General features: G+C 59.3%; 1 protein-coding gene across 5 annotated transcripts in view; it reads right to left on the minus strand.

Annotated features, from left to right (window-relative positions):
* Nucleotides 1-21,004, minus strand: part of FMNL3 (formin like 3) — a 52,355-nt gene extending 31,351 nt beyond the window's left edge. For all 5 annotated transcript variants that reach the window (XR_006286670.1, XM_037883880.2, XM_043532707.1 and 2 more), the window contains exons 1-3: nucleotides 20,798-21,004; nucleotides 1,201-1,284; nucleotides 790-870 (exon numbers count right to left, since the gene is read on the minus strand). Coding sequence is in view for 4 of the 5 variants with exons in the window: in XM_037883880.2 (XP_037739808.1) it covers nucleotides 790-870; nucleotides 1,201-1,284; nucleotides 20,798-20,941 (309 nt within the window). In the remaining variant the exon portion in view is untranslated. The remainder of the gene's footprint in view (nucleotides 1-789; nucleotides 871-1,200; nucleotides 1,285-20,797) is intronic.
* Nucleotides 21,005-25,658: the final 4,654 nt, after the last annotated feature.

Below are 25,658 nucleotides of genomic sequence, written 5' to 3' on the forward strand. Positions count from 1 at the left end.
GTTTGACAAGCTGGCCCCCTTTTTTGATCCCTAAATGCCGCATCGTCAACCCCAAGTGTCCGAGGATCACAAGCCTGCCCCAATAATCATGTGACCAGCTTATCAATGTTAAGGTTTCTTTTAAAAACAACAAACCCCAGAGTTTTTCCTGTGATTTGCCTTTTGGTTCGTGTGTCTGAGCTTCTCTCTGCAACCCCAGCAGCTAGAAACTTCCTGTGTTTTAAATGAAAGCCGAGATTCCCCCAACTTCACAGGACTCCAGGAGCTGGGGCTTTGGGAAATCCAGGAGAGCCAGCAACACTCTCACTGGAAACTGAGCTCCTTGGAAATTCAGGCATGAGCCAAAGATCTAATTCAGGACTCCTGGAGCGTCCCATCTCTCCACGTAATCGCAAGGTTTGGGTGGCTATTTCTGTAACCACAGACGGTTTGTTCTGGAGGAGGCGCTGCCCAGGGCGGGGGTCGCTCCGTGCTTGCCAGGCGCCCAGGGCGAGTCCAACGAGCACAGCTGCGGTCAGAGCTCAGCGTCGGCGCGACGTGCCCATGATGCCCCAACAAGCTCGCTCTCAGCCTGCGCTGCTGGGAAACCCTGGAGCTCCGAGAAACACCCCACGTGGCTGCTGAGCCCGAGCGGGGAGCCAGGACCCCAGAGCGGGCATCTCTTGCACAAGTGCTTCAGCACCCGCGAAGCATCCCTGGGTTTGGATTTGTAACAGGAGAGTCTCTATGGCCACAGCTCACGGCCGCCGTGCAAGCCCCCCAGCTCACGGCCGCCGTGCGAGCCCTTACCTTCCTAGTCATGCCGGGGTCCAGGAAGGTCTGCAGTTTCTGGATGTAGGTATGGGGAGGGTTCTTCACCTGGAACCTCTCCTGGAGGGGAGGAAAGAGCCTGTCTGCGGGTGTCAGAATGGAGAGGGAGTCGCGGGCATCCCCGGAGCAAACACTGCAAGGGCTGCGTGTGACTCTGACTCGCTGCTCCCATTAACCTCCCCCCTGGAGAACCCCGACGGCTTCTGTGGCCAGCCCTGAGCGACTCCTGCGTCCGCGCGGACCCAGCCACGGCGCTGTTCCCGGCCTTTCCCCTGCCGGGGAGCCCCAGCTCCCCACTGCTGCTGTCCCAGGTAAGCCCCTCCCCCAGCCTTCTGCCCACGCAGACCCCAGAGCTGGGCTTATGGCCCCGCCCGCCCCGGGCCCCGGCACCTGGTCGCAGATCAGGTCCCATTTCTTCTCGTTGTCGTACTGGCGCAGGAGCCGGGCTTTGTCAGGCGGGAGGTTCATGGAGCTCTGCAGAGAGGAGAGATGACAGTCGGCACTGGGGGGGCTGCTGGTGGCTGGATCCGAGCCACGCGCTCCCGCCCCGTCGGCGGGAAAGGCACGAGCCACACGCCCCGGCCCGGACGGCTAGGACTGGCCTGTTCACTCCCGCAGGCCTGAGCGGGAACCGAGGCAGCCGGGGCTGCCCCAGACCCACGGCCGACTGGGAGGGGATAGTGACAACGCGCACTGGGCTGGCGCCAATGCCCCCCAAGCCCCCGGCCAGCTCCAGGCCCCTGCCCACCCCGGGCTGGCTCCAGCAAAGCCCATCTGGAAGGCACTTAAATGAAGCAGGGCCGGGTTGAGCACCTGGCCCGTCTGGAGACGGGGGGCACCATGCCACTGCTGATCCAGAAGGCCGGAGGTCTTGATCACCTGGGGTCACTGCAGGGCCCATGCTGCTAAGCTGTGCTGCCGGCACAGATAGCCGGGTCCTGCTCCGGCTACCCCGGTACCCTCAGACGGGACACATCCTCAGTGGGGGCAAATCGGCTCCGCGCCCCTGAGACGCTTGTGGGACTTCACCCATATCCTCCAGCAGAGGATCTGGCCCCGCCCCCTTCTCCCCGTCATGCACCCCACATCTTCGGGGCAGAGCTGGGGCGAGAGCCCTGCCCCCTAGTGTGGCCTGCTCTCTCTGGATCTGCGGGGAAACGGGGGGACGTAGGTTCCCTTCCTCCCACCCCCGCGAGGTCTCATCCGTTGTGGTCAGGGAGCAGAGGGGAAGCAGGTCAGGGCCCGGCCTGGGCGAGGGTTTTAACCTGGGGGGGCGGGGGGGACAGCTCAGATTGCACGGCCCAGCTAAGACATGACTTCATCGCCTAATGCCTTTAGCACACGCAGCTCCTCCGCGCCGGCGAGATGGGAGCACGACCCCACCAGGACCCGCCGACCCTCACGCTGCCCCTTGTGCCGCCCACGCCTGCCGCGGGGGTTCAGTGTCCTGCCCCCCGCCCACCGAGCTGCACCATCGGCGAGCAGAGGGCCGACTACCTGCCAGATCCCGCGGCCCAGAGCCTCTGGCTGCATCCCGGCCTCCTTGGAAATTCAAGGCGGCTCCGGCCGCACAACGATCCTCTTGTTCTGGGGCGAGGCGCTCTAGCCTCAGTGTCTCCCAGCCACAGCGCTGGCAAGGCCACGAGGCCCACGGCATCCCTGGGCCATGCCCGACTGCCGTCCAATGGCTGTACCCTCAGAGGGGCCTGGCCTCCCCGGCGCCAGACAGGTTTACTCCTGGCTGTGACCTCGGGCCCTTCCCATCCTGCGTCGGCCTTGCCTGCTGAGATTGTAGGCGGCCTGGGGCAGAGACTGGTTCTCGTGCTGCGCCCGGGCAACGCCTGGCTCCCGGCCCTGATCTCAGCTGGGCATCCCAGCACTGCTGGAACGGTTCATTTCAACATGAGTGACGCTCCTCTCCCACCTCTCCAGCCCCTGCGCCACGCCCCAGAGGTGGGGCTGGCACCAGGGCTGGGCACGAGTGGGAGTCCAGGTACATCGACACCCAAATCGTCAGTGGCATCTTCATGCGTTGCTCACTGTCACAGCTGCGAGCACTAGTGCAAGCAGGGCACCTGCATTTGCTGCTGGGGTGTTCACACGCAAACACTCCTGCCCACGTGCCATTAGTCCCCCCAGGCTCTCCCCATTCGCTAGGCACAGGCCTGGCACTGGCTGCCTGCACGCTGGAGCAGCTTCTGCTGGGAGTGCTCGGAGCTGAGCAGACACGTTCCACGTTGGGCCTCCTTCCTGTGACTGTCGTCGCACGAAATCTCGCCGTATCACAGACGCATTGCGTCCGGTCTACACCAGCTTCCTCTCTGCGCTAACCACAGCCCGGCTCGCGCTTGAGCGCCGCTCTCAGCCACTTCCTGCGATGCTCTGCGCTGGAAGAGATGAGCCAAGCGGTGCGGGCACAGGAGGGGAGCCGGGGCTGCCACCACTTCCCAGCTCCAGCGAGGACTGCCAGCCGGCGGTACCGGGCTGCTCCGCCCCCGCTCGCTCAGCACAGCAGACGGGGAGGTTTCAGCCCCTGAACTAGGCCCAGCAGCCTGGGAGGGCAAAGGCCCCAGGACCCAGCACTGGCCCCACCAGCATGTGCCCTGGCCAGGTGCTCGGCACCCCACGCCGCGCTCAGCCCGACCCCTGGCCATTGCTTGTGGGACCTGGCTGGGAGCGCTCGGACAGTCAGTCCACAGCGTCTCCGGGACACGGCTGTTTGCCTGGCTGCCCGTCATCCTCAGCTCCCTCCGCGTTCTGTTCCTTCGAGGCAGGAGACCCAGCGCCCCAGTCCCACGCAGGCCTGGAGGGCGTGATGCTGGACGACGCGTGCCGGCGTCTAACCGAGGTCCTGGAAACCCTCCTTTGGGGGGGGCGGGATGCCGGGAGCATTCAGGTCTCTTCCCTTCTTCATCCCCTTTACCTGGGCACCTGTTTCTTCCGATCTGCCAGGTGGTGACGGACCAATGCCTCAGGGCCTGGCACCCACAGGACAGGGGCGAGGGGCAGCAGCCTTGTCCTGGAAGCAGGGGGGTCAATGCTGGCTGTGGGGCCAAGCAGCTCTGTGGGTTTCCTATGGAGGGTCCCAATTTGGCCCCCTCTTGATCCAAGCCTGCAGGAAACGCCACCCCAAGGCCCTGGAATACGGAGCTTCATCGTGAGGCCTTTGGGGCCAGATCCTCCCCCGGGCAGCGGGCCAGCCCCAGTCCTAGGAGCCAGTCGCCGGTGCCCCTTGTTCACGGCTGCCCTGGCCCGGCGGCATGCCCTCTGCACAGTGGAGAGAGAATTCTGCCTCCCCTCTGCTTTGTCCTCCCTCCGCTCCCTGGGTGTCTGGCTCGTTGCTGTGGCCTTAGAGCACGGAGGGGGCCCAGGGGCCAGATTCTCTCCCCCTTCCACCGCCAGACACCCAGGAACCCAGAGGGGAATTGGGCGCTGTCTCTCTAGGAACCGCGCTGAATGGCCACAGCGCTACGTAAAGGCCACCAGCCACCTTCCCGGCTGGCGGAAGACACTGCTGGGTCACTTCAGGCCACTGAAGAGCTGATGCCGCTAGGGTTCAGATCAGGACATCTTCCCAGCCCATCGACCCAGATACCACGGTGATGGGCAGGGGGGTGAGAACCAGAACAGCACAGACCAGAACTCCACACCCCATCTTGGTCACAAAGCCCATCTGTGACAGTCCCTGAGACGGTCCAGATCCCTCCTATGAGCGACAGACGTGACTCAATTTCCCCCCACTGACTGGGTCAGTTTCTCTCACTCCAGGGGTTTGACGGGAATTGTTTATCAGCCAGCCCCCACCTCTGCCAGGAAAGCTGCGTGGGACAGCCTCACACCATTCCCATCAGGGCCTTTGCCCTGTCACGGCAGGTCTTCCTCCTTGTAACTCCCACCTGCGAGTGCTGGCCGCCCCGAGTGCCAGGCAATGCCGGGGCTCCATGCTCGCGCTCCGGCCGTACCCACGCCAAGGCTGAGCCAGGAGACTGCAGTGCCACACGGCAGGATTAAAAGAGGCAAAGAGCTATGAACCCTCCTGCATCCCAGCATGAGCCACCCAGGCTGGGAACAGCTGCCGGCCGCCCCCTGAAATGCTCTCGTCTGGGGTTTCCTGCACCTGCCGCTGAGGTGGCTGGTGCTGGCGACCATCCCAGCCAGGAGCCCGGACCAGGCTGGATCCAGAGCCCCCCTGCCTAGCCTGTTCCGTCCCCGCCCGCCCGCATGACCAGCACAGAGGGACAGGACCAAGATCACACAAGGAGTCTGCGGCAGACCCAGGCCTCCCAACTCCCAATCCACCGTTTTAACCCCCGGGCCATGTTCCCTCCCACCCTGTCCGGACAGCCGGGGGCGCAGGGCTTGGACCCAGGCCAGGGGAGTTTTGCCGCTGATTTCCACAGCTGCAAGATCACACCCCGAGCGCCCCGTGGACAGAGAAACATGAAAGGGAAGAGGAGAGTGAGGCAGGCTCCTTCCTCCGGCCCCCCTCCAGGGCTTCTGCCCTTTTCACTGCCAGACAGCGGCTGCCCTGGGGGAGTTTTCCACACCGCCCCCCTGCATCGCCGCGTCACAGAAAGAAGAGGCAGCGCGGGGCGGAGGGGAAGCAGAAACCCAACTGAAAAATAACAGAGCTCATCTTGGCTTGTGTTCAGCTGCAGAGAGACAGCGTGCCGCGGCGGAGACAGAGCCCGCCTTGTGCAAAACTCCGCTGTCTGAGAGGTGAAAAGGGAACTTTAAAAACATCAGCTGACGCCCCCCCCGGGGGCCTGGATTGGGGGGGGCTTTGTTTCTAGCCCAGAGGACGAAAGGTGGTTTTCCCAACCCCAGAGCTCACTGACTCATGGGTCGTCCCTTAACACAAAGGCACATTCCCTCCCCCCAATCTGTGCCCCTGCCCGCAGCCTTGCTCAGCCCAGAGGAGGAGCTGGGGGAGGCTGAGCGGCCCGCAGGGGGGCATGGGGGAGGACACATGGCCAGATGAAACGGGACATTGTTCTGGCTCAAACAGCTCCCCCAAGCTCCCTTGCAAAGCAGCCAGAACTGGCTGTTTTCAGGGTGTCCCGGGAGAGAGGCCCCCCCACCCCCATGGCAGCATGATGCTGTCTCTGGGCCAGATCCTGCCCGGCCCCAAACGTCGCCCCAGGAGACGCTGAGCGGCATTCAGGGTCACAGCCCAAGTGACAGGAGCTGATGACTGGGAGGAGGGGGCGGAGGCAGCATGACCCCACTAAGCCCAGCCCTCCCACCCCCACAGATTCTCGCCGGTCAGAGCAGCGGAGGGGGGCAAAGCTCAGCTGGACACGTGCCCGATGGGGCCTGACTCTCGCGATGGCCCCACTACTCCTGGGCTGCGTGAGGTGTTCCTGAAAGCCCCAGCTCCAGGAGTCAGGTGATGGAGTCAGGAGTCAGCCCCCATTGAACCCATGCTGTGAATTTAAACCAGTGGTTTGGCTCCGATATTGCTTTGAGAGGCTGCTCTCTGGAGCTCCCCGAGTGTTTGGAAACCAACTGCAGTTAAACCAGTGTCACTTCCCTGGGCAGCCAGGCCTGGGGGCTAGTCCCTCCCAGGTGCGGAGAACGGCGGACAGCCGAGGTCCCTAACAGCCCCACCCAACCCCACGTTTGCTGGCGGCTTTACAATGGCCTGGTTTTTAAGCCCATCTTGTGGTTTCCCAGCTCAAGGCTGGTGAAGACCTGGACCTCCTGAGCCCCACCTGGGTGCCCCCCCCCCCCCGAGACCCAGCACCTCCCGTATCACCCTTGCTACTGGGCTTCGGTGCAGAGCCCCCGCCCCAGCATGGCAGCGGCTCCCAGGCAACGAGGCTGTTCCTAGTCAGAGCCCGTAGCAGGAGGCTGCTGGCCAGCGCTTAGCCCCAGGTGCTTCCTCTGCTGGGCGCAGCCTGCCCCAGGCGCTGCCAGGCCAAGTCCAGCCCTGGCTGTTCTCCCTGGTGAGGCTGCTCCAAGCCTCCACCAATCCAAGCTCAATCCACGCTCTGGAGCTAAAACGATCCCCAGGCAGAGTTTAGGAGACCCCCTTCGGCCAATCCAGGCTTCCAGCCCCGCCTTGCCCCCCAGCAGGGAAATGGCTGCAGGAAGGAGAAAGCCTCTTATCACACTGCCCAGCCTGCTCCCACTTCCAGGCTCCTCGGGGCCTCTCCACCCCTCAGGCTTGGGCCTGGCAGCCAGAGCCGAGCTGCCTGGGATGGAGGCGTGGTGGCTCCTGCCCCTCGGAGCACAGCTTTGCCCTAGGCCTGGACAGGAAACCGCAGGGAGGTCGGATCAAACACGGGTCTCGCTGCCCCAGGCCCCCCTAGCTGACCATTCCCACCTCCGGGGGCTGGGAGGGGACCCGGTCTGGCCAGCCCAGCGTCTCATCTCCAGCAGTGGCCAGCACCAGCTGCTTCGGACCGTGCAGGAGGCAGCTGGGGGCCGAGGGCCGCAGGAACGCCCCTGCTGACCCCCGCAGCTCGAGCCTGGCTTAGACGCTGAAGCACGACAGTTCACATCCCTTCCAAAACTCTTGCTGATTTTTAATCACCCTGGCTAGTCTCGTTAGCCAGAGAAACGCCTAATCCCTTTGTATAAACCCTGCTAAGATCTTGGTCTCCAGCCGCGTCTTGTGGAGTGGAGTTCCACAGGTTAAGTGCACACAGTGTTGGAGGGGAGGCGCAGCAGAAGGATCTCACTGGTTTCCTGGCACAGCCAGTGCCAGGAAGATACTCGGAGGCTGGAAGGAGCACAGAGACTAGCAAAAACAATGACTTGTAAGTGCAGGACAAGACAGCTAAATATGTCCAGGTGATGGCTGCGTGGTCTGGGGGCTGGGGTTTTCCATGACAATAACTCTCTGCAAATATTAGACAAGCGTGCACACCTAGGAGTGGGGTTACTTAGCGTGGACTGATGGGGTACGGACTGGGAAGAACAGGGGGATCAGTGGGAGTCCGGCCTCCCTATGAGCTGAGTTCAGAAACTAAGGAGCTGAGGGCCTTGTCCGAGGATCCCAAATGACCTGCGGTTCCTTATACGAAATCAGCACTTTTGCGTCCCTGGAACACATGGCCTGGGAGAAGCTTTCAGGGCTGCTGCCCGGCCGTGCTGCAGACAGAGCCACCATCCAGCAACGCCACCAAAAGGCAGCAAATTCAGGACGGAGGAAACATCTTCCCACAGCACAGAGCTAAACTGCGGAACTCCCTGACGTAGGGTGTCACCGAGGCCAAGAGTTCGAGGCAGACTGGACGGACGTCTCGATAAGAAGAACACGTGGAGTTCTAACGGTTAGCACGAACATGGGGTATCCTTCAGCAGGGAGTTCCACAGGTTAGTTACCCTCTGCATAGAAAAGCTGTCCCTTCTGTCCTGTATGCATGTGCCGCCGTCCAATAACGCCTGCTGGGATGGGGTAAATAGGGCTGACAAGAGCAGCCTGCAGCGTTTCATAGGCCTCTCTCTCAAGTTGGCTCCAGATTCTTACTGCGAGGCTGCTGCAGAGCTCGGGACAGAACCCAGGCGTCCTGACTCACTCTCTTGTGCCCTAGCTGCAGCTTTGCACGCCCCACTAGTGCAAACCCCCACAGCACAGGCCAGGGTCAAAGTCCTTCCTCAGGTCTGGACAATCCTGGAAACACTTTATCACCAGCCCACGCCCTCCTGCCGGACCTCTCCGCCACATGCCCAAGCAGCTGCTGGCCCAAGGGCAAGCGTTCAACCCACAGCACTGCACTGAAACTGCGAAGAACCAGCCTGGCTAGGCCCAGCTCGGGCACTCGGCTCAGCTCCCGCCCTCCCTAGTTCCAGGTCAACTCCTATTTTTATAACAAGCCCAACCGCAAATGACAGCGTCTGCGTTCTGCAAACCTACAACTAAGGAGGCAGGAGAGCGTTTTCCACCCGCCAACCAGCCCTGCTCCTTCCCCTGGGCTGGGCTGACGCCAGGAGCTGGGCTTAGCTAGCTGTCAGGACCAGGAGTTAAATCCATCCCCCGGCCCCTTTACTCTTCTTCCCTAAGTCACATCAAGAAGCCAAAACCTGCCTGCGTCCTGCTCGGGGGCTGTTTACTTCTCAGGGGAGCACAGGAAACAACCAGCAGACTTCCCCGCAGCCAGCTTCAAAGCCCCAGAGCAGACGGAGGCGCCTCTCTATTCTTTCCCCTTTGGCAATGGTCGCATCCCGGCGGATTTCACCTTAACACCATCCAGGCTGGCGGCTCCGGCCTGCAGGGGCCAGGCACCAGGGCCAGCCCCCTCCACTCTCTCACTCCTGAGAGCCGGGCCGAGGCCCAAGCGGGGAATCAGGGGCTCCATTTGGATCAGGGAGGCAGGGACCCGGCCGTTTGCCCCCGGCTGGGACCGATCCCGGGACTACAGTGTGAAACACGGCTAACGAGTCGGCGAAGGGAGATGACAGGACAACAAGCACTCCGTGAGAGGCAGGGATCCTCACCCCTCACCGCCCGTCCCGAGAGCCAGGCTAGGCACCTGGGCAGAGAAACCACTGGTCTTGCCGTGGGACTCATGCCATCTCTTAGGGCTGCTTTAGGGGCCTAAATACCTGCAACAACCCAGCCATTAGGGACGTGTGAAAGTCCCAGCCCCAAGTCAGTGTTCGGCCCACGAAGCCAGTACGGGGCTACTAGCCGTTTATCACTAACAGGAGCTGCAGGGGGCACGGCCCCTCGGAAAACCAGGCCCTTGGGTTAGGCTCCTAAGTGGAGCTGCAGTCACCTCCCCTGCAGACCCCAGCCTTAGCCCAAGCAGTGCCGCATCGAGTGGGGGGGGGGGGGCATGCGCTCGGAGGGGCAAAGCAGCCAGGTGGGCCTGAGGAAGAAAAGCCCAATACTCGAATGCTGAGCGGTGCGAAACTTGGGATCTCCTGCCTCTGTGCTCCCAGGGAACGCCAGTACCACGGGGCATTTTGCAGTTTCTTTACCCTCCCCCACGCCCCTGAAAAAAAAACCACAATCCAAAAGCAGTTGGGTTCTGTTTTTCCCCAGGAGCGGAAGATGCACTTGGAAAGCAGAGCCAGAGACACAGGGCCAGATTCTGCCCCCGGGCTAGCGCCCCGAGCTCCTTGGAGTGACCCCGGATCCGCAGCGGGGTCCGCAAGAGCAGAATCAGCCCTGGGGGCCAGCGCCGCAGGTCGTGAAGCTGCAGGCGAGAAGCCAGCCGAGCGGCTCTGTACTGAGCTCTCCCGCCGCGGTTACGGGTTATTTCGGATCACAGCCTCCAAAATCCTAGTTCCTTTCTCAAAGCTCCGGTCTGGGCTCTAAAGGACTCCAAGTCAGCACCAAGGTTTTGCTTCTTAAACCTCCAGGGTGCAAATCCAGTCAGGGGCACAAGTGTCCCCTGCACCCGCCCTTGCCCGGGCGCCCCAAACCTAGCCCGGAGGGACCCAGGGATAATGCACCGAGTCTGAGTCTCCGGCGGCCGGCCCCTTGTGGGTGAGAACACCACAAGGGCCCGACTGCATCAGGGACTGGGGCAGATGCAGCGGGGCAGATGCTGCGCATTGTTCCAGGCAAGGCCAGCTCTGGTGACCGTCGCCACGCGCCTGCGTTTTCCTGCTGCCGGGGTGCGTTTCCCTAATGCAGACAGGCCCCCAGCAGCGACGTTACCCACTTTGCCCACGGTGCGAGTTCACTCTCTCTCTGTGATTTGCACACTGCTGGGGAGGGGAACTGGCAGAGAGGTGGACCCAGAACAACAGGTCTAGTGCTCACTTCTGCATTGAGGCTCTCCTATGCCTAGAGCCAGGAGGGACGGGGCCGCGCCAATGGGCCTCAAAATAGGAGGTTAATTTTGTGCCAGTTACAAACAAAGCCCGTCCCTTTCATGCCAGCCTTGTTCCCCACCGGGCCGAGCTGCAAACAGGAAAGCATTTGAGGATCAAAGTTAACTAAACTCATCAGCATTGAAGCCAAGCGAAGCCAACTCCCAGGCTGCATCCTGCCTGGAATGGATTCCCACTGATCCATAATGACTGTACAGCAGCTCCTCCGTTGCTACATTCCCTCACTAATTACACACATTCCCCCACGAGCCCAGGGAAGTGGGTGGCAGATCCAAGACGTTAATGACAGGACGCCAGATTGAGGGGGAGGGGGAGGGGAGAGAGCTGGGCTGGGAGGCCAGCAGGCAGCCTGCAGCGCATGATGGGACCCTGCCAAGCTCCAGCTAAGCCGGAGCAGAGCAGACAAAGGACTTGGATGGGAGCTTGAAAGTGGCACTTAGACGCGGTCTAATCGCTTGTGCAGCGTTGCTGTGTGCTGTGAAACAGGTCCAGAGGTGGCTGCATTTCAGGGCTGGGCAAAGCCAGGCACTTCGTCCCTTGCAGGGGCTGAGTCGGGGGGCTGACAAGTTTACCGTGAATGGACTCTGAGGCATTTCAGCTACTGCCCCCCATCTCATAACTTGCAAAGCCCACTGGCTCTGGAGCTCAGGAGCTAAGGTGGCAATCTAGACAGCTGCTTGCAGAAGCTAAGAACCCGTGTTTTAGCATGTTTCAGAGGGAAGTTTTGCCATCGGTAACAGCTGGATTACATTAATAACAATTCTGCTCTTAGGCTGCCCTTTCCTTTTCATCAAATGAACTCAAAGTGCTTTACAAAGGTGAGTACCATTATTCCCCATTATGCAGGTGGGGAAACTGAGGCACAGAGCAGGGAAGGGACTCACCCAAGGTCATACATTAAGGTTCAGAACCCCAGAATCCTGACTCCCAGTCCTGCATCCTAACCACCAGTCCAGTTGCAGTTTTAGTGCAAAGTGCTTTACAAGACGGTTTATGGCAGGCGAAGGACTGTATATGTGAATGATAACTGGGAACTGTTTGAGAACGTTTCGCTAGATGCCCAGAAAACCACAAAGCAAGAAAGAAGTTACATTGATTATAAAACCAACCTGGCTTAGGGGGGAAGTGAAAGAAGCTATAAAAAAAGAATCGACACAATACAGAACACATGGGAAAAGGAGGAGTTGATAGCAGTGAATATAAATTAGATGCTAGGAATTATAGAAAATTGATAAGGGAAACAAAAGGACACATGGAGAACTCTGTGGACGGCCGAGTTAAGGAGAATAAGGAGTACATTAGGAACAAAAGAAATCCTAACAATGGTCCAGGTTCATGACTGGATGGCAATGGTAGAACTGCCACTAATAACGCAGAAAAGGCAGACGAGTTCTACAAATCTCTCTCTTCTCTGACTGGGGAAAAAGCCAGAAGACATGGTCATATCCAATGCTGCTGCTGCTGACGACGGACACTCTTTCCATTCCCACAGTAACTCAGGATTACGTTAAACAGCAGCTACTAAAGCTAAATATTTTCAAATCAGTAGAGCCAAAAAACTTGCATCCAAGAATTTTAAAAGAGCTGGCCAAAAGCTCTCTGGATCATTAATGCTCATTTTCAATAACTCCTGGAACACTGGGGAAGTCCCAGAACATTGGAAGAAAGGTTTATTTTAACAGGGTAAATGGGATGACTTGGGTAATTATAAGCCCGTCTGCCTGGCATCGATGCCAGGCAAAATAATGGAGCGGCTGATACGGGAGCTGAGTTAATAAAGAATTAAAGGACGGTCACGTCATTAACGCCAGTCAACATGGGTTTATGGCTTATATGGTTTATACCTGATTCTTTTAAATGAGGCTACAAGTTTGGCTGACAAATGCAATAGTGTTGCTTTCCTAGACTTTGATTTCTGGAAGACATTTGACTTGGCATCACATCATGTCACATCTTTATTAGAAAGCTAGAACAGAACAAACCCAACCCGGCAATCATGACCAGGATAAAAAGCTGGCTAACTGATCCATCTCCAAATGTCATCGTCAAAGAGGAACCAACCCCAAGGGGGTGAGTCTCTAGAGGGTCCCGCAGGGATCAGCTTTTCGCCCTCCGCTAGTTAACATTTTTATCAACGAGCTCAAAGAAACCATAAAATCCTCACGGATCAGATTTGCGGATGGCACAAAGATGGGAGGGGCGGTGAATAATGAAGAGGACGGGTCACCGAGACAGAGCCGTCTGGTTTGCTTGGTAAACTGGGCACAAGCAAACAATGTGCATTCCAATATGGCCAAATGTCAAGTCATCCACCCAGGAACACAGAACACCGGCCGAACATACGGGACGGGGACTCTATCCTGGCAGGCAGGGACTCTGAAATCGCCTAGGAAGGCAGGGGGGAAAATCAGCTGAACAGCAGGGGCTGGTCCTGCTTTGAGCAGGGGGCTGGACTTGATGACCTCCTGAAGCCTCTTCCAACCCGAATTTTCTATGATTCTGTGAGCTCCCAGTGGCCCGCCAAGGTGACCCTGGGGCGTCTCAACAAGGAAATCTAGCACAGGGGTCAGGCAGATTCGATTTCCTCTGCATTGGGCCTTGGTGGGACTCTCACACAACATGGTGCCCACAGTTCAAGAAGGATGTTGATAAATCGGAGCCAGAGAAGAGCCACGAGAAGGAGGAAAGGGTTAGAAAACACGCTGAGAAAGGCGAGGAGCTCCGTCTTTCCCGAGGACCCAAGAGAAGGTTGCGGGGAGACGGGCAGAGTCTGTGAGGAGCGAGGAGGGGAAGAGAAATGCAATAAGAGAGGGCTGGTCCGTCCAGTAGACAAAGGAACAAGATCCAGGGGCTGGACATTGAAGCTGGATGGCAATAAGGTGCTAATTGTGAACCGAGAGGGCAAATAACCTCCCAATTTACCAAGGCTGCTGGTGGCAAATGGCCTGGAGAGGCCAGGTGGCAAGGCCTGTTTTACCTGTCTTGGTCAACACTGAACGATGCTGGAAAAATTAATGCACCCCTGGGGGAAGTGATGGACACCTGGGGGGAGCGGCACAGTTGCCCTGGCTGGGGAGCTGGCTGTATTTTAAAGAATCCTTATTGAGGTTACAGGGACAAACCGTCCCGATGTGTAGAAAGAATAGTAAATATGGCAGGCGACCAGCTTGGCTTAACAGTGAAATCCTTGCTGATCTTAAATACAAAAAAGAAGCTTACAAGAAGTGGAAGATTGGACAAATGACCAGGGATGAGTATAAAAATATTGCTCGGGCATGCAGGAGTGAAATCAGGAAGGCCAAATCACACCTGGAGTTGCAGCTAGCAAGGGATGTTATGAGTAACAAGAAGGGTTTCTTCAGGTATGTTGGCAACAAGAAGAAAGTCAAGGAAAGCGTGGGCCCCTTACTGAATGAGGGAGACAACCGAGTGACAGAGGATGTGGAAAAAGCTAATGTACTCAATGCTTTTTTTGCCTCTATCTTCACGAACAAGGTCAGCTCCCAGACTACTGCACTGGGCAGCACAGCATGGGGAAGAGGTGACCAGCCCTCTGTGGAGAAAGAAGTGGTTCGGGACTATTTAGAAAAGCTGGACGAGCACAAGTCCATGGGGCCGGATGCGTTGCATCCGAGAGTGCTAAAGGAGTTGGTGGATGTGATTGCAGAGCCATTGGCCATTATCTTTGAAAACTCATGGCGATCGGGGGAAGTCCCAGGCGACTGGAAAAAGGCTAATGTAGTGCCCATCTTTAAAAAAGGGAAGAAGGAGGATCCTGGGAACTACAGGCCAGTCAGCCTCACCTCAGTCCCTGGAAAAACCATGGAGCAGGTCCTCAAGGAATCAATTCTGAAGCACTTAGAGGAGAGGAAAGTGAGCAGGAACAGTCAGCATGGATTCACCAAGGGCAAGTCATGCCTGACTAATCTAATTGCCTTCTATGATGAGATAACTGGATGTGTGGATGAAGGGAAAGCAGTGGACGTGTTGTTCCTTGACTTTAGCAAAGCTTTGGACACGGTCTCCCACAGTATTCTTGCCAGCAAGTTAAAGAAGTATGGGCTAGATGAATGCACTATAAGGTGGGTAGAAAGCTGGCTAGATTGTCGGGCTCAACGGGTAGTGATCAATGGCTCCATGTCTAGTTGGCAGCCCGTATCAAGTGGAGTGCCCCAAGGGTCGGTCCTGGGGCCGGTTTTGTTCAATATCTTCATAAATGATCTGGAGGATGGGGTGGATTGCACCCTCAGCAAGTTTGCAGATGACACTAAACTGGGAAGAGAGGTAGATACGCTGGAGGGTAGGGATAGGATACAGAGGGACCTAGACAAATTGGAGGATTGGGCCAAAAGAAATCTGATGAGGTTCAACAAGGACAAATGCAGAGTCCTGCACTTAGAACGGAAGAATCCAAGGCACCGCTACACACTAGGGACCGAATGGCTCGGCAGCAGTTCTGCAGAAAAGGACCTAGGGGTTTCAGTGGACGAGAAGCTGGATATGAGTCAACAGTGTGCCCTTGTTGCCAAGAAGGCCAATGGCATTTTGGGATGTATAAGTAGGGGCATTGCCAGCAGATCGAGGGACGTGATCGTTCCCCTCTATTCGACATTGGTGAGGCCTCATCTGGAGTACTGTGTCCAGTTTTGGGCCCCAAACTACAAGAAGGATGTGGAAAAATTGGAAAGAGTCCAGCGAAGGGCAACAAAAATGATTCGGGGACTGGAACACATGACTTATGAGGAGAGGCTGAGGGAACTGGGGATGTTTAGTCTGTGGAAGAGAAGAATGAGGGGGGATTTGATAGCTGCTTTCAACTACCTGAAAGGGGTTCGAAAGAGGATGGATCTAGACTATTCTCTGTGGTAGCAGATGACAGAACAAGGAGTAATGGTCTCAAGTTGCAGTGGAGGAGATTTAGGTTGGATATTAGGAAAAGCTTTTTCACTATGAGGGTGGTGAAACACTGGAATGCGTTACCTAGGGAGGTGGTGGAATCTCCTTCCCTAGAAGTTTTTAAGGTCAGGCTTGACAAAGCCCTGGCTGGGATGATTTAGTCGGGGATTGGTCCTGCTTTGAGCAGGGGGTTGGACTAGATGACCTCCTGAGGTCCCTTCCAACCCTGATATTCTATGATTCTATGATCACTGGGGAGACTGAGGCAGAGTCTGATACTGGTTTTGGGGGAGATCATCCAATGCCCTGCTAGCGCCCTCCCAAATGGGTCCTTAGGCACCCCCAGCCCTGCTGTGCCATGGTGACTGTCCCTATGGGGAAAGGGAGGCACAAACTGGCTCGCCCAAGTTCCCTGGCGAGCGCAGCTCGGTGAAATATGTTTCCTAAACAAAGTATTTTCCCTGGATGAAGCTTCTCCATTACCAGACGCTAATGCAACGTTCCTGAAACACCAGCCCTGAACCAACAAAGCTCCTGTCGGAGCCCACAGGGGTGACACCACTTGTCTTTCTGTCTCTGGAAGCTGGCATTCCCGTCGGGGGCGGGGGGGCAGAGCTCTGCGCCTATCCCTGCTACTCCTGGCTTTGCCGGGAGTCTGGGACTGTAGTTTCCTCTCGACGTCAGCTTCCGGTTCGGAGAGATGGGAAGAATGGAAGCCTTGCTGCCAAAATAAAGTTTCTCCCAGACGGGCCCTTTCCAAGCGCTGATCTTCACAAAGGCCTCTCCCACCTGACAAGCACAGGGCAGACCCAGCCGCTGTGGGGAGACACGTTCCCTTTTCCTGCCCCACGTACGGCACGCAACGTGCCCCAGGGATTGGGGACAGACAAGCTGCGACATCATCTCGGAGCGATGGTGTCTCTGCTGGGTGGGAAACGCGCCTGCCTGCCAAAGGCCAGGCCGGGGAAAGCTGGACTCTCCAACCGGACGTCCTGGCTGCTCCGAGTCCCAATTCTCAAACAAGAGACGGGGCAGCAGCTGGGCCCAGTGCATCAGATTCGCTTTCACAGCAAGAGGCACAAATGTCAGCGAGTCTGGGCCCACACCGCAGGGTTTATTGAAGGAACTGTGTCTTACCATGAACAGAAACTGTCTTGGGGTATTTTTGGTTAATTGCAATAATATGTAAATTGGCACCACTCCTGGATTTACAACACATGGGAATCTGGCCCTTCGCTGAGATCAAAACATGCCAGCCCCCGCCCACGGCCTTTGCACCCCACACTCTGCTGCAGTTTCCTCTCTCGCACAGTGTCTGACCAGCTCGCAGCTGGTGACGGGATTTGCTGCTGTGAGGCTGGGAAATTCCATTCTCCCATTTTACAGATGAGGAGCTGAGAACCAGGGGGTTGCAGCAAAGGAGTCTGGGTCTGAGCTGGGAATTGCACCCTGGTCCCGAGCCCCCGTGCGGTGCCCAGACTCTCCCCCGTCCCCCACAACCAGTTATATTCGTGCATGAGACGGAGAGAGCACGAATGAACGTTACACGGATGGGAACCAACGCAGGGGTCTATTTGCACCAGCGGAGCGGAGTTAAAAGAAAAAAAAAGTGTTTAGAAACAGCAAAAAAGTGACAAAAATCAATGAGATTTCTGTTCCTTGAGTTGTCATTATTAATGCCCCAAGGGAAGGGGGTTGTTTATAAAACAGGCTTTTTACCAGCACCCACCTTATATTAAAAAATCCCTCCGTTTCCACTGACAACTGGCAGGTCCACCGGCTGCTGCAGTTTGCCGCTGCTCTCCTTCCCGGTCCACTGACACCTATGGACCGGCTCCCACCAACACTGTGGGGTCTGGGGCAGGTGCAGAGGGCAGAGCCTGTCCCAGGAACTGCACAACCAGCCTCAGACGCACAAAACAGCCCCCCAGCTTGGCTCTGCACAAGACATGTCCCGGAATAGAGACGATGGCTTGAACCCCCCAGCACAGAGGCTGCCCTGCCTCTGTGGGGATGGGAGGAGATGCTCATCAAGCATTGTAAGGTGCTCAGATACTGCAGTCGTGAGGGCAGAAAAGGCCCCTGATAGACTGAGGTCACTGGACTAGGAGAGTTTCCACCCGCAGAGAACCTGGCCCCAAAGGCCGTTACACGTAGGGGGCACTGGGGCAGCCCCTGTGCGCCAGGAGGCGAACCTGGCATTGCTTCCCCACAATGGGGCTGGCCTGCAGGGGCCAGTCCTGTCCAGGGGGCGGGCAGGCCTGTGCCAAGGCAGCTAGACCCCCGGGGGATGCAGGCAGGGGGGACGCCTGCCCAAGCCGCACCCGGCTCGTGGCTTGCCATGGACATATTGGAAAGCCAAGCCCGGTTTGGGCCCAGGAGCCCGGAGGAAGCCCCTCCCAACTACAGCCCTCGCCACGTCTTTGTTACCCGCCCGGCCAATCGGGACCGGTCTCAGGGCACTGCCCTGTCCCACCAGCACTGAGCTGTGACCAGGCGGCTCCCACCCAAGCAAACCACACGGCTCGCCTGGGGCCGGCCAGCTGCCCACAGCCAGGCGGGCACCAGGGGCGTCAAAGGAGACAGCCCAATGGGCTCTGGGCACCCAAGTCCCTGGGGCGGCCCCTGGGGCCAAGGGGGAGCTGGACCCGGGCGCTACCCAGAACCCCTGTGGCGGCACTGCCTTGCCACAGGGAACGGTCACACGCAGCCGCTGGCCCAGCTTCCTGTGGCTCACGGGGCCCCTGCCAGTGGAGTTTCCGACGTGGTAGTTTCTGTGGTCGAAAAGCCCCAGCCCAAAACTCCGGGCAGCAAACTGGAAACTGGGGGCAGGATCCGGCGAGCAGGGAACGCCTCGAGCGCCAGGCTCTGCCCCAGGAGCGCGCAGACGGCGAGGGGAGGGGAGAGGGGTTCTCCCAGTGGGAAAAGCCCCTGGCTACCCAGAAGAGAAACCAGCAACGCAAACAGCAGCTCCCGCTCCTCGGCCCTGCAGCTCGGCCGAGGGCCCACCCCAGCAAGGCCCTAGCTTGTGAAGCAGGGTGACTGCGCTTACACCAGCGTCACCAAGAGCAGGACCTGGCCCTTCATTTCAAGGGAGCAGACGGACTCCCAGGGGCGCAGGGCCAGGTGCTCGGGGCCGGCACCACACACCCAGATGGTGCCACACACCTCGCACCGGATTTCTCACGCTCCGGACAGAGCGCAGCGCCCCAGAGGTTCGGAAAGAGGCGTTTCCTCCTGGCCATCGGCCTGCGACAGCCACTGCCCGCTTCTGTGCTCCCATGGGCGTCACCCGCTGTCTGCACCCACCTTCCGCGCCCCTGGCAGATGGCAAAGCACCCAGGAGAGAGCCAGGGGCCCCATTCTCCCCCAGCAGCCACAGGCCTGGGCCAAGGTGTTTGGAACGGAGAAGCACCCCTCCTTCTGCACGCCCCGCGACCAAGGCCAGTCCCACCCAGGGGCCACTGGACCAGCGGTGCCGCCCTGGGAGTGCCAACCCCGCGGGGTGCCTGGGAGGGGCTGACGGCACCCAGCGCAGCTCAGGAGCGGACCCCAAATGCCGCCTCCAGCACGTTAAAGACAAGCTAGGAGAGTAACGTGGGGGCACCAATATTCAGGTGTGGGGGGGATCCTGGACACCCCTCCCCCACCAATGCCCCGAGCGTCCCCCCACCGCAGGGCCGAGTTCCCCAACACACCGAGCCCCCCTCACCGAAGGGCCCAGGCCCAACACCCCACCCCACGCTGTTTTCCCACCTTACGAATTGTAAACCCCGCTCAGCCTTGGCCTGCTGCCCCCAGCCCCCCACCCTGAAGCCAGAAGCGCCCCCGCCTGCCCCAAGGCGCATGGGGATGCCCCCCCCAAACTGCAAAGCTGAGATCAGTTTCCCCAAATGCTCCACACACCCCCCACAAATAACCCGGGTGAGTGTCTTTGACCCCCCCCCCAGTTGTTACTTGGTGCCACCCCCGTCTAAAGGGCGGGGGGGGGGGGGGAAGCTCAGCCTGGGCTCTCCCCGCTTTCCTGCCTCTCCCGCAAAACCGCGGCAAACAATACCCAGGCAGAGGCGCGATCCCTGGGCGGAGGGTCCCGGGACACGTGGGGAGGCGGACGGGGGGGGGGGGGTAACCCGGCGAGGTGCAGGAGAAATGATGGGGGGGGTGACTCTGACGGTGGGGGGGGTCTGGAGCGGGTCTCAAGAGCTCGAGCGGGAGGGAGACAGAGACACGGGGGGGGGGGGTGTCTAGATCGGGAAGCAGGGACCGGAAGGGGGGATGGGGCTGTCGGGGGGGGGGGGAGAGCTAGAGACGTGGGGGGAGGGCACCCGGTGGGGCAGGACGTTGTGACCCAGCTGGGGTAGTGAGAAGGGAGGGAAGAATTAGGGGCATCTGGGAGGAGAGGAGAACCGGGGTGGGGGGGGGGAAGGGGTCCGAGGGTCCAGGATCGGGGGAGGGGCTTGGGGGCAGTAGATCTGGGGGGGGAGGTCCAGGGGGAGGGGATCGGGGATAGGTTTGGGGGCTCCGGGGACAGGAATGGGAGTGGGGGGGCACAGAGACGGGGTCCGGGGGAAGGGGTGGGAGGCGGGTCCGGGGGGGCACGGGGACGGGGTCCGGGGGAAGAGGAGAGAGGCGGGTTCGGGGGTGCAGTGGAGACTGGGGGAGAGGGGTGGGAGCCGGGTCCGGGGGGGGCACGGGGTCCGGGGGAAGGGGTGGGAGGCGGGTCCGGGGGGGGGGCACGGGGACGGGGTCCGGGGGAAGGGGTGGGAAGCGGGTCCGGGGGGGGCACGGGGACGGGGTCCGGGGGAAGGGGTGGGAGGCGGGTCCGGGGGGGGGGCACGGGGACGGGGTCCGGGGGAAGGGGTGGGAGGCGGGTCCGGGGGGGGGCACGGGGACGGGGTCCGGGGGAAGGGGTGGGAGGCGGGTCGGGGGGGGGGGGGCACGGGGACGGGGTCCGGGGGAAGGGGTGGGAGGCGGGGTCCGGGGGAAGGGGTGGGAGGCGGGGTCCGGGGGTGCAGGGGAGACTGGGGGAGAGAGGTGGGAGGCGGGTCCGGGGGGGGCACGGGGACGGGGTCCGGGGGAAGGGGTGGGAGGCGGGTCCGGGGGGGGGGCACGGGGACGGGGTCCGGGGGAAGGGGTGGGAGGCGGGGTCCGGGGGTGTAGGGGAGACTGGGGGAGAGGGGTGGGAGGCGCGTCCGGGGGGGGCACGGGGACGGGGTCCGGGGGAAGGGGTGGGAGGCGGGTCCGGGGGGGGGCACGGGGACGGGGTCCAGGGGTGGGGGGTCCCGGAGCCCGCTCTTACCAGCACCAGGGCGAACCTCTCCTCCAGCTCGCAGGGCTCCGGCATCGGCATCTTCCCCGGCTGCAGCAGCCCGGACCCCCCCAGGGGGGCTCCGCCCGGGCCCCGGGGCAGCGGCTCCCCGTCCGCGCTCTCCACGTTCCCCATCCCCGGCCCGGGCGGCGGGGGAGCCTCAGCCCTTCGCGTCCGGCGGCCGCGGCTGCCTCCCCGGCACCGCCCCCGACCCCGCCCAGCGCCCCAGCAGCCACTCCGCGCCCGGCGCCGCCCCGGGCAGATGTGCCCGCGTCGCCCAGATGTGCCCTCCCCCCTTGCCCCACCCCCTCCAGATGTGCCCCCGCTAGCCCCCTATTGCCCAGCTGTGCCCCAAACCCCCAACCCAGACGTGCTGCCCCCTGTAACCCCCCCCACAAATGTCTCCACCGCTCAGCCCTGCCCCCCCCGCCCCTTCCCAGATGTGTCGTCTCCTATAACCACCTACCCGGACGCGCTGGCCCCCCAGCCCCCCGTGGGCTGCTCCCCGCCGCGTTCTGGCCCCAAGACCCTCCGTAGGCGCGCCCCTAGATCTCACTCTGTGCCCAGATGGGGCGACCCCCTCCCCCATCAGGCTTCTCCCAGCCAGGGATCTCAAAGCGCTTTACAAGCAAACATCAGAGGAGTAGCCCGCCCCTTCTCCAGCCTGGGAAACTCGGCCCCGGGAGCAGAAGCATGACTTGTCCCAAGGAACACAGCAGCCCCGGGTTAGAGCCGGGAATAGAACCCAGGAGTCCTGACTCCCAGTCCGCCCCCTCCCCCCAACTACTGCTAGGCCGCACGCCCCTCCGAGCTGGGACCAGAACCCAGGCGTCCGGCCCCTTTCACCCAGCCGCTGCCGGAGGATCCCCTGTGCCTGCTAGGAAGGGAGAGGCCGCCCCCTGCTGGAGCATGCAGGGAGAGACACACCGAACGGGGCGCAGAGTTGTCCGGACAGAGCTGGAGCCAGGCGGTCCCCATAAGCTGGGGCCGGGGGGAGCTGCAGAGCACCATGGGGAGGGGAGGGGCTCTCAACATCACAACAGCTATACTGGGTCCGACCCAAGGTCCATCCAGCCCAGTGTCCCGTCTTCCGACAGCGGCCAGTGCCAGGGGCCCACGAGGGAATGAACAGAACAGGGAATCACCAGGTGATCCGTCCCCATAGCACATTCCCAGCTTCCAGCAAAGAGAGGCTAGGGACATCATCCCTGCCCATCCTGGCTAATAGCTATTGATGGACCTAGCCTCCATAAATTTATCTGGTTCTTTTTTTGAACCCTGTTATAGTCTTGGCCTTCACAACATCCTCTGGCAAGGAGTTCCACAGGTTGAATGTGCGTTGTGTGAAAAAAATACTTCCTTTGGTTTTAAACCTGCTGCCTACTAATGTCATATGGTGACCCCTAGCTCTTGTGTTACGAGAAGGAGTAAATACCACTTACTTATTTATTTCAGAGTAGCAGCCGTGTTAGTCTGTATTTGCAAAAAGAAAAGGAGGACTTGTGGCACCTTAGAGACTAACAAATTTATTTGAACATAAGCTTTCGTGAGCTACAGCTCACTTCATCTCACGAAAGCTTATGCTCAAATAAATTTGTTAGTCTCTAAGGTGCCACAAGTCCTCCTTTTCCTTATTTATGTTCTCCACACCAGTCATGATTTTATACACCTCTATCATATCCCCCCTTAGTCGTCTCTTTTCCAAGTTAAAAAGTCCCACTCTTATTAATCTCTTCTCATAGGGAAGCTGTTCCATGCCCCTCATCATTTGTTGCCCTTTTCCAGTTCCAGTATATCTTTTTTGAGATGTGTCGACTACATCTGCATGCAGCATTCAAGATCTGGGAGTACCATGGCTCTGTGGATGAGGGGAAAGCAGTGGATGTGTTGTTCCTTGACTTTAGCAAAGCTTTTGACTCGATATCCCACGGTATTCTTGCCAGCAAGTTAAAGAAGTCTGGGCTGGATGAATGGACTATAAGGTGGATAGAAAGCTGGCTAGATTGTCGGGCTCAACGGGCAGTGATTAATGGCTCCATGTCTAGTTGGCAGCCGGTATCAAGCGGAGTGCCCCAAAGGTCAGTCCTCGGGCCAGTTTTGTTCAATATCTTCATTAATGATCTGGAGGATGGTGTGGATTGCACCCTCAGCAAGTTTGCGGATGACACTAAACCGGGAGGAGAGGTAGATATGCTGGAGGGTAGGGATAGGATACAGAGGGACCTAGACAAATTAGAGGATTGGGCCAAAAGAAATCTGATGAGGTTCAATAAGGATAAGTGCAGGGTCCTGCACTTAGGATGGAAGAATCCAATGCACCGCTACAGACTAGGGACCGAATGGCTCGGCAGCAGTTCTGCAGGAAAGGACCTGGGGATTATAGTGGATGAGAAGCTGGATATGAATCAACAGTGTGCCCTTGTTGCCAAGAAGGCCAATGGCATTTTGGGCTGTATAAGTAGGGGCATTGCCAGCAGATCGAGGGACGTGATCGTTCCCCTCTATTCGACATTGGTGAGGCCTCATCTGGAGTACTGTGTCCAGGTTTGGGCCCCACACTACAAGAAGGACATGGAAAAATTGGAAAACATCCAGCGGATGGCAACAAAAATGATTCGGGGACTGGAACACATGACTTATGAGGAGAGGCTGAGGGAACTGGGATTGTTTAGTCTGCGGAAGAGAAGAATGAGGGGGGATTTGACAGCTGCTTTCAACTACCTGAGCGGGGGGTTCCAAAGAGGATGGATCTAGACTATTCTCAGTGATAGCAGATGACAGAACGAGGAGTAATGGTCTCAAGTTGCAGTGGAGGAGGTTTAGGTTGGATATTAGGAAAAACTTTTTCACTAGGAGGGTGGTGAAGCACTGGAATGCGTTACCCTAGGGAGGTGGTGGAATCTCCTTCCTTAGAGGTTTTTAAGGTCAGGCTTGACAAAGCCCTGGCTGGGATGATTTAGTTGGGGATTGGTCCTGCTTTGAGCAGGGGGTTGGACTAGAACCTCCTGAGGTCCCTTCCAACCCTGATATTCTATTTTCTATTTCTATTTTCTGCCTTATTATCTGTCCCTTTCTTAATGATCCCCAACATTCTGTTCGCTTTTCTGCCTGCCGCTGCCCATGGAGTGGATGTTTCCAGAGAACTATCCACGATGACTCCAAGATCTCGTTCCTGAGTGGGAACAGCTCATTTAGACCCCATCACGGTGTATGTGTAGTTCGGATGATGTTTTCCAATGTGCATCACTTTGCATTTATCAACACAGAATTTTCTGCCATTTTGTGGCCCCGTCACCCAGTTCTGTGAGGTCCCCTTGTAGCTCTTCGCAGTCTGCCTGGGACTTAACTCCCTTGTAGTTTTGGATCATTTGCAAGTTTTGCCACCTCACTGTTCACCCCTTTTTCCAGCTCGTTTATGAATGTTAAATACTGGTCCCCGTACAGACCCCTGGGGGACCCCACTATTTACCTCCCTCCATTCTGAGAACTGACCCTTTTATTCCCACCCCTTGTTTCCTACCTTTTAACCAGTCAGGGATCCAGGAGAGGTCCTTCCCTCTTATCCCAGGACAGCTCACTTCACTAAGAGCCTTTGGTGAGGGACCGTGTCAAAGGTTTTCTGAAAGTCAAAGTACCCGATACCCACTGATCGCCTCTGTCCACATTCCTGTGGTTAAGGAAAGCACCGGGCTGGGACTTGGGAGCTCTGCATTCCAGCCATGGACCTTGGGCCTGGCCTTCCAGGTGGGGTTTTCCAGGCCATGAACTTCTCTGGGCCTCAGCTCCCACAGCTGTAAAATGGGATAATACCACTCCCCCTCCCCCATTCCGGCTGTGAGCTCTTTGGGCAGGGCCTGCCTCTCGCTCTGTCTGGGCAGCGCTGGGGCCCCTAGGATCCACTGTAACCCAACAATCAGGAGTGCGGCTACCAAAGCAAGTGCTGCAAGCCACAGGCTCTTGTGCACGCTAGCCTGGGCCGAGTACCCCAACTGTACCATGATCCGGCTTGGAAATCTGCTCTGCAGCCCCCCTGGGCACCTGGGCCCACTCCTCCAGGGTGCTGCAGGGTGCAGCTGGCACTGCACCGTGTGCCATAGCTGGGGGGCAGCCGGCAATGCACTGGAACCGGGGGGGGGGCGGCCAGCAATGCACTGGAACCGGGGGGGGGGCGGCCAGCAATGCACTGGAACCGGGGCGGGGGGGGGCGGCCAGCAATGCACTGGAACCGGGGGGGGGCGGGGCGGCCAGCAATGCACTGGAACCGGGGGGGGGGGGGCGGCCAGCAATGCACTGGAACCGGGGGGGGGGGGGGCGGCCAGCAATGCACTGGAACCGGGGCGGGGGGGGGCAGCCAGCAATGCACTGGAACCGGGGGGGGGGCAGCCGGCAATGCACTGGAACCGGGGGGGGGCAGCCAGCAATGCACTGGAACCGGGGGGGGGGTGGCCAGCAATGCACTGGAACCGGGGGGGGGGGGGGGTGGCCAGCAATGCACTGGAACCGGGGGGCGGGGGGTGGCCAGCAATGCTCCGGGATCACCAGATCGGGGGGGGCTGCTGACTCCCCCCATAGCGGCCCCGCCCCCTGTCTCCTGCCCCTCCCCCGCCAGGGGGCTCCACAGCCGGAGCCTGCAGCGCCCGCTCCGGCCTCTGGGGGCCCCCGAAGCGGTGATTGGTCCCGCCGAAGGAGCCGTGACGAACGGCCGCGCGCCAATGACGCCTGTTTTGGTTCTCGAGGGGCCAATGGCGGCGCCTGGGGTGCGGCCGGCAGCCAATGGGAAGCGGCGGCGACCGAACGTCGCAGCGTCGCCCAATGGGAGGCGGCGAGTTCTGGGAGGGGCACCCAATGAACT

Source organism: Chelonia mydas, chromosome 20, assembly GCF_015237465.2.
Source record: "Chelonia mydas isolate rCheMyd1 chromosome 20, rCheMyd1.pri.v2, whole genome shotgun sequence".
In the NCBI taxonomy this organism is placed as follows: Eukaryota; Metazoa; Chordata; order Testudines; family Cheloniidae; genus Chelonia; species Chelonia mydas.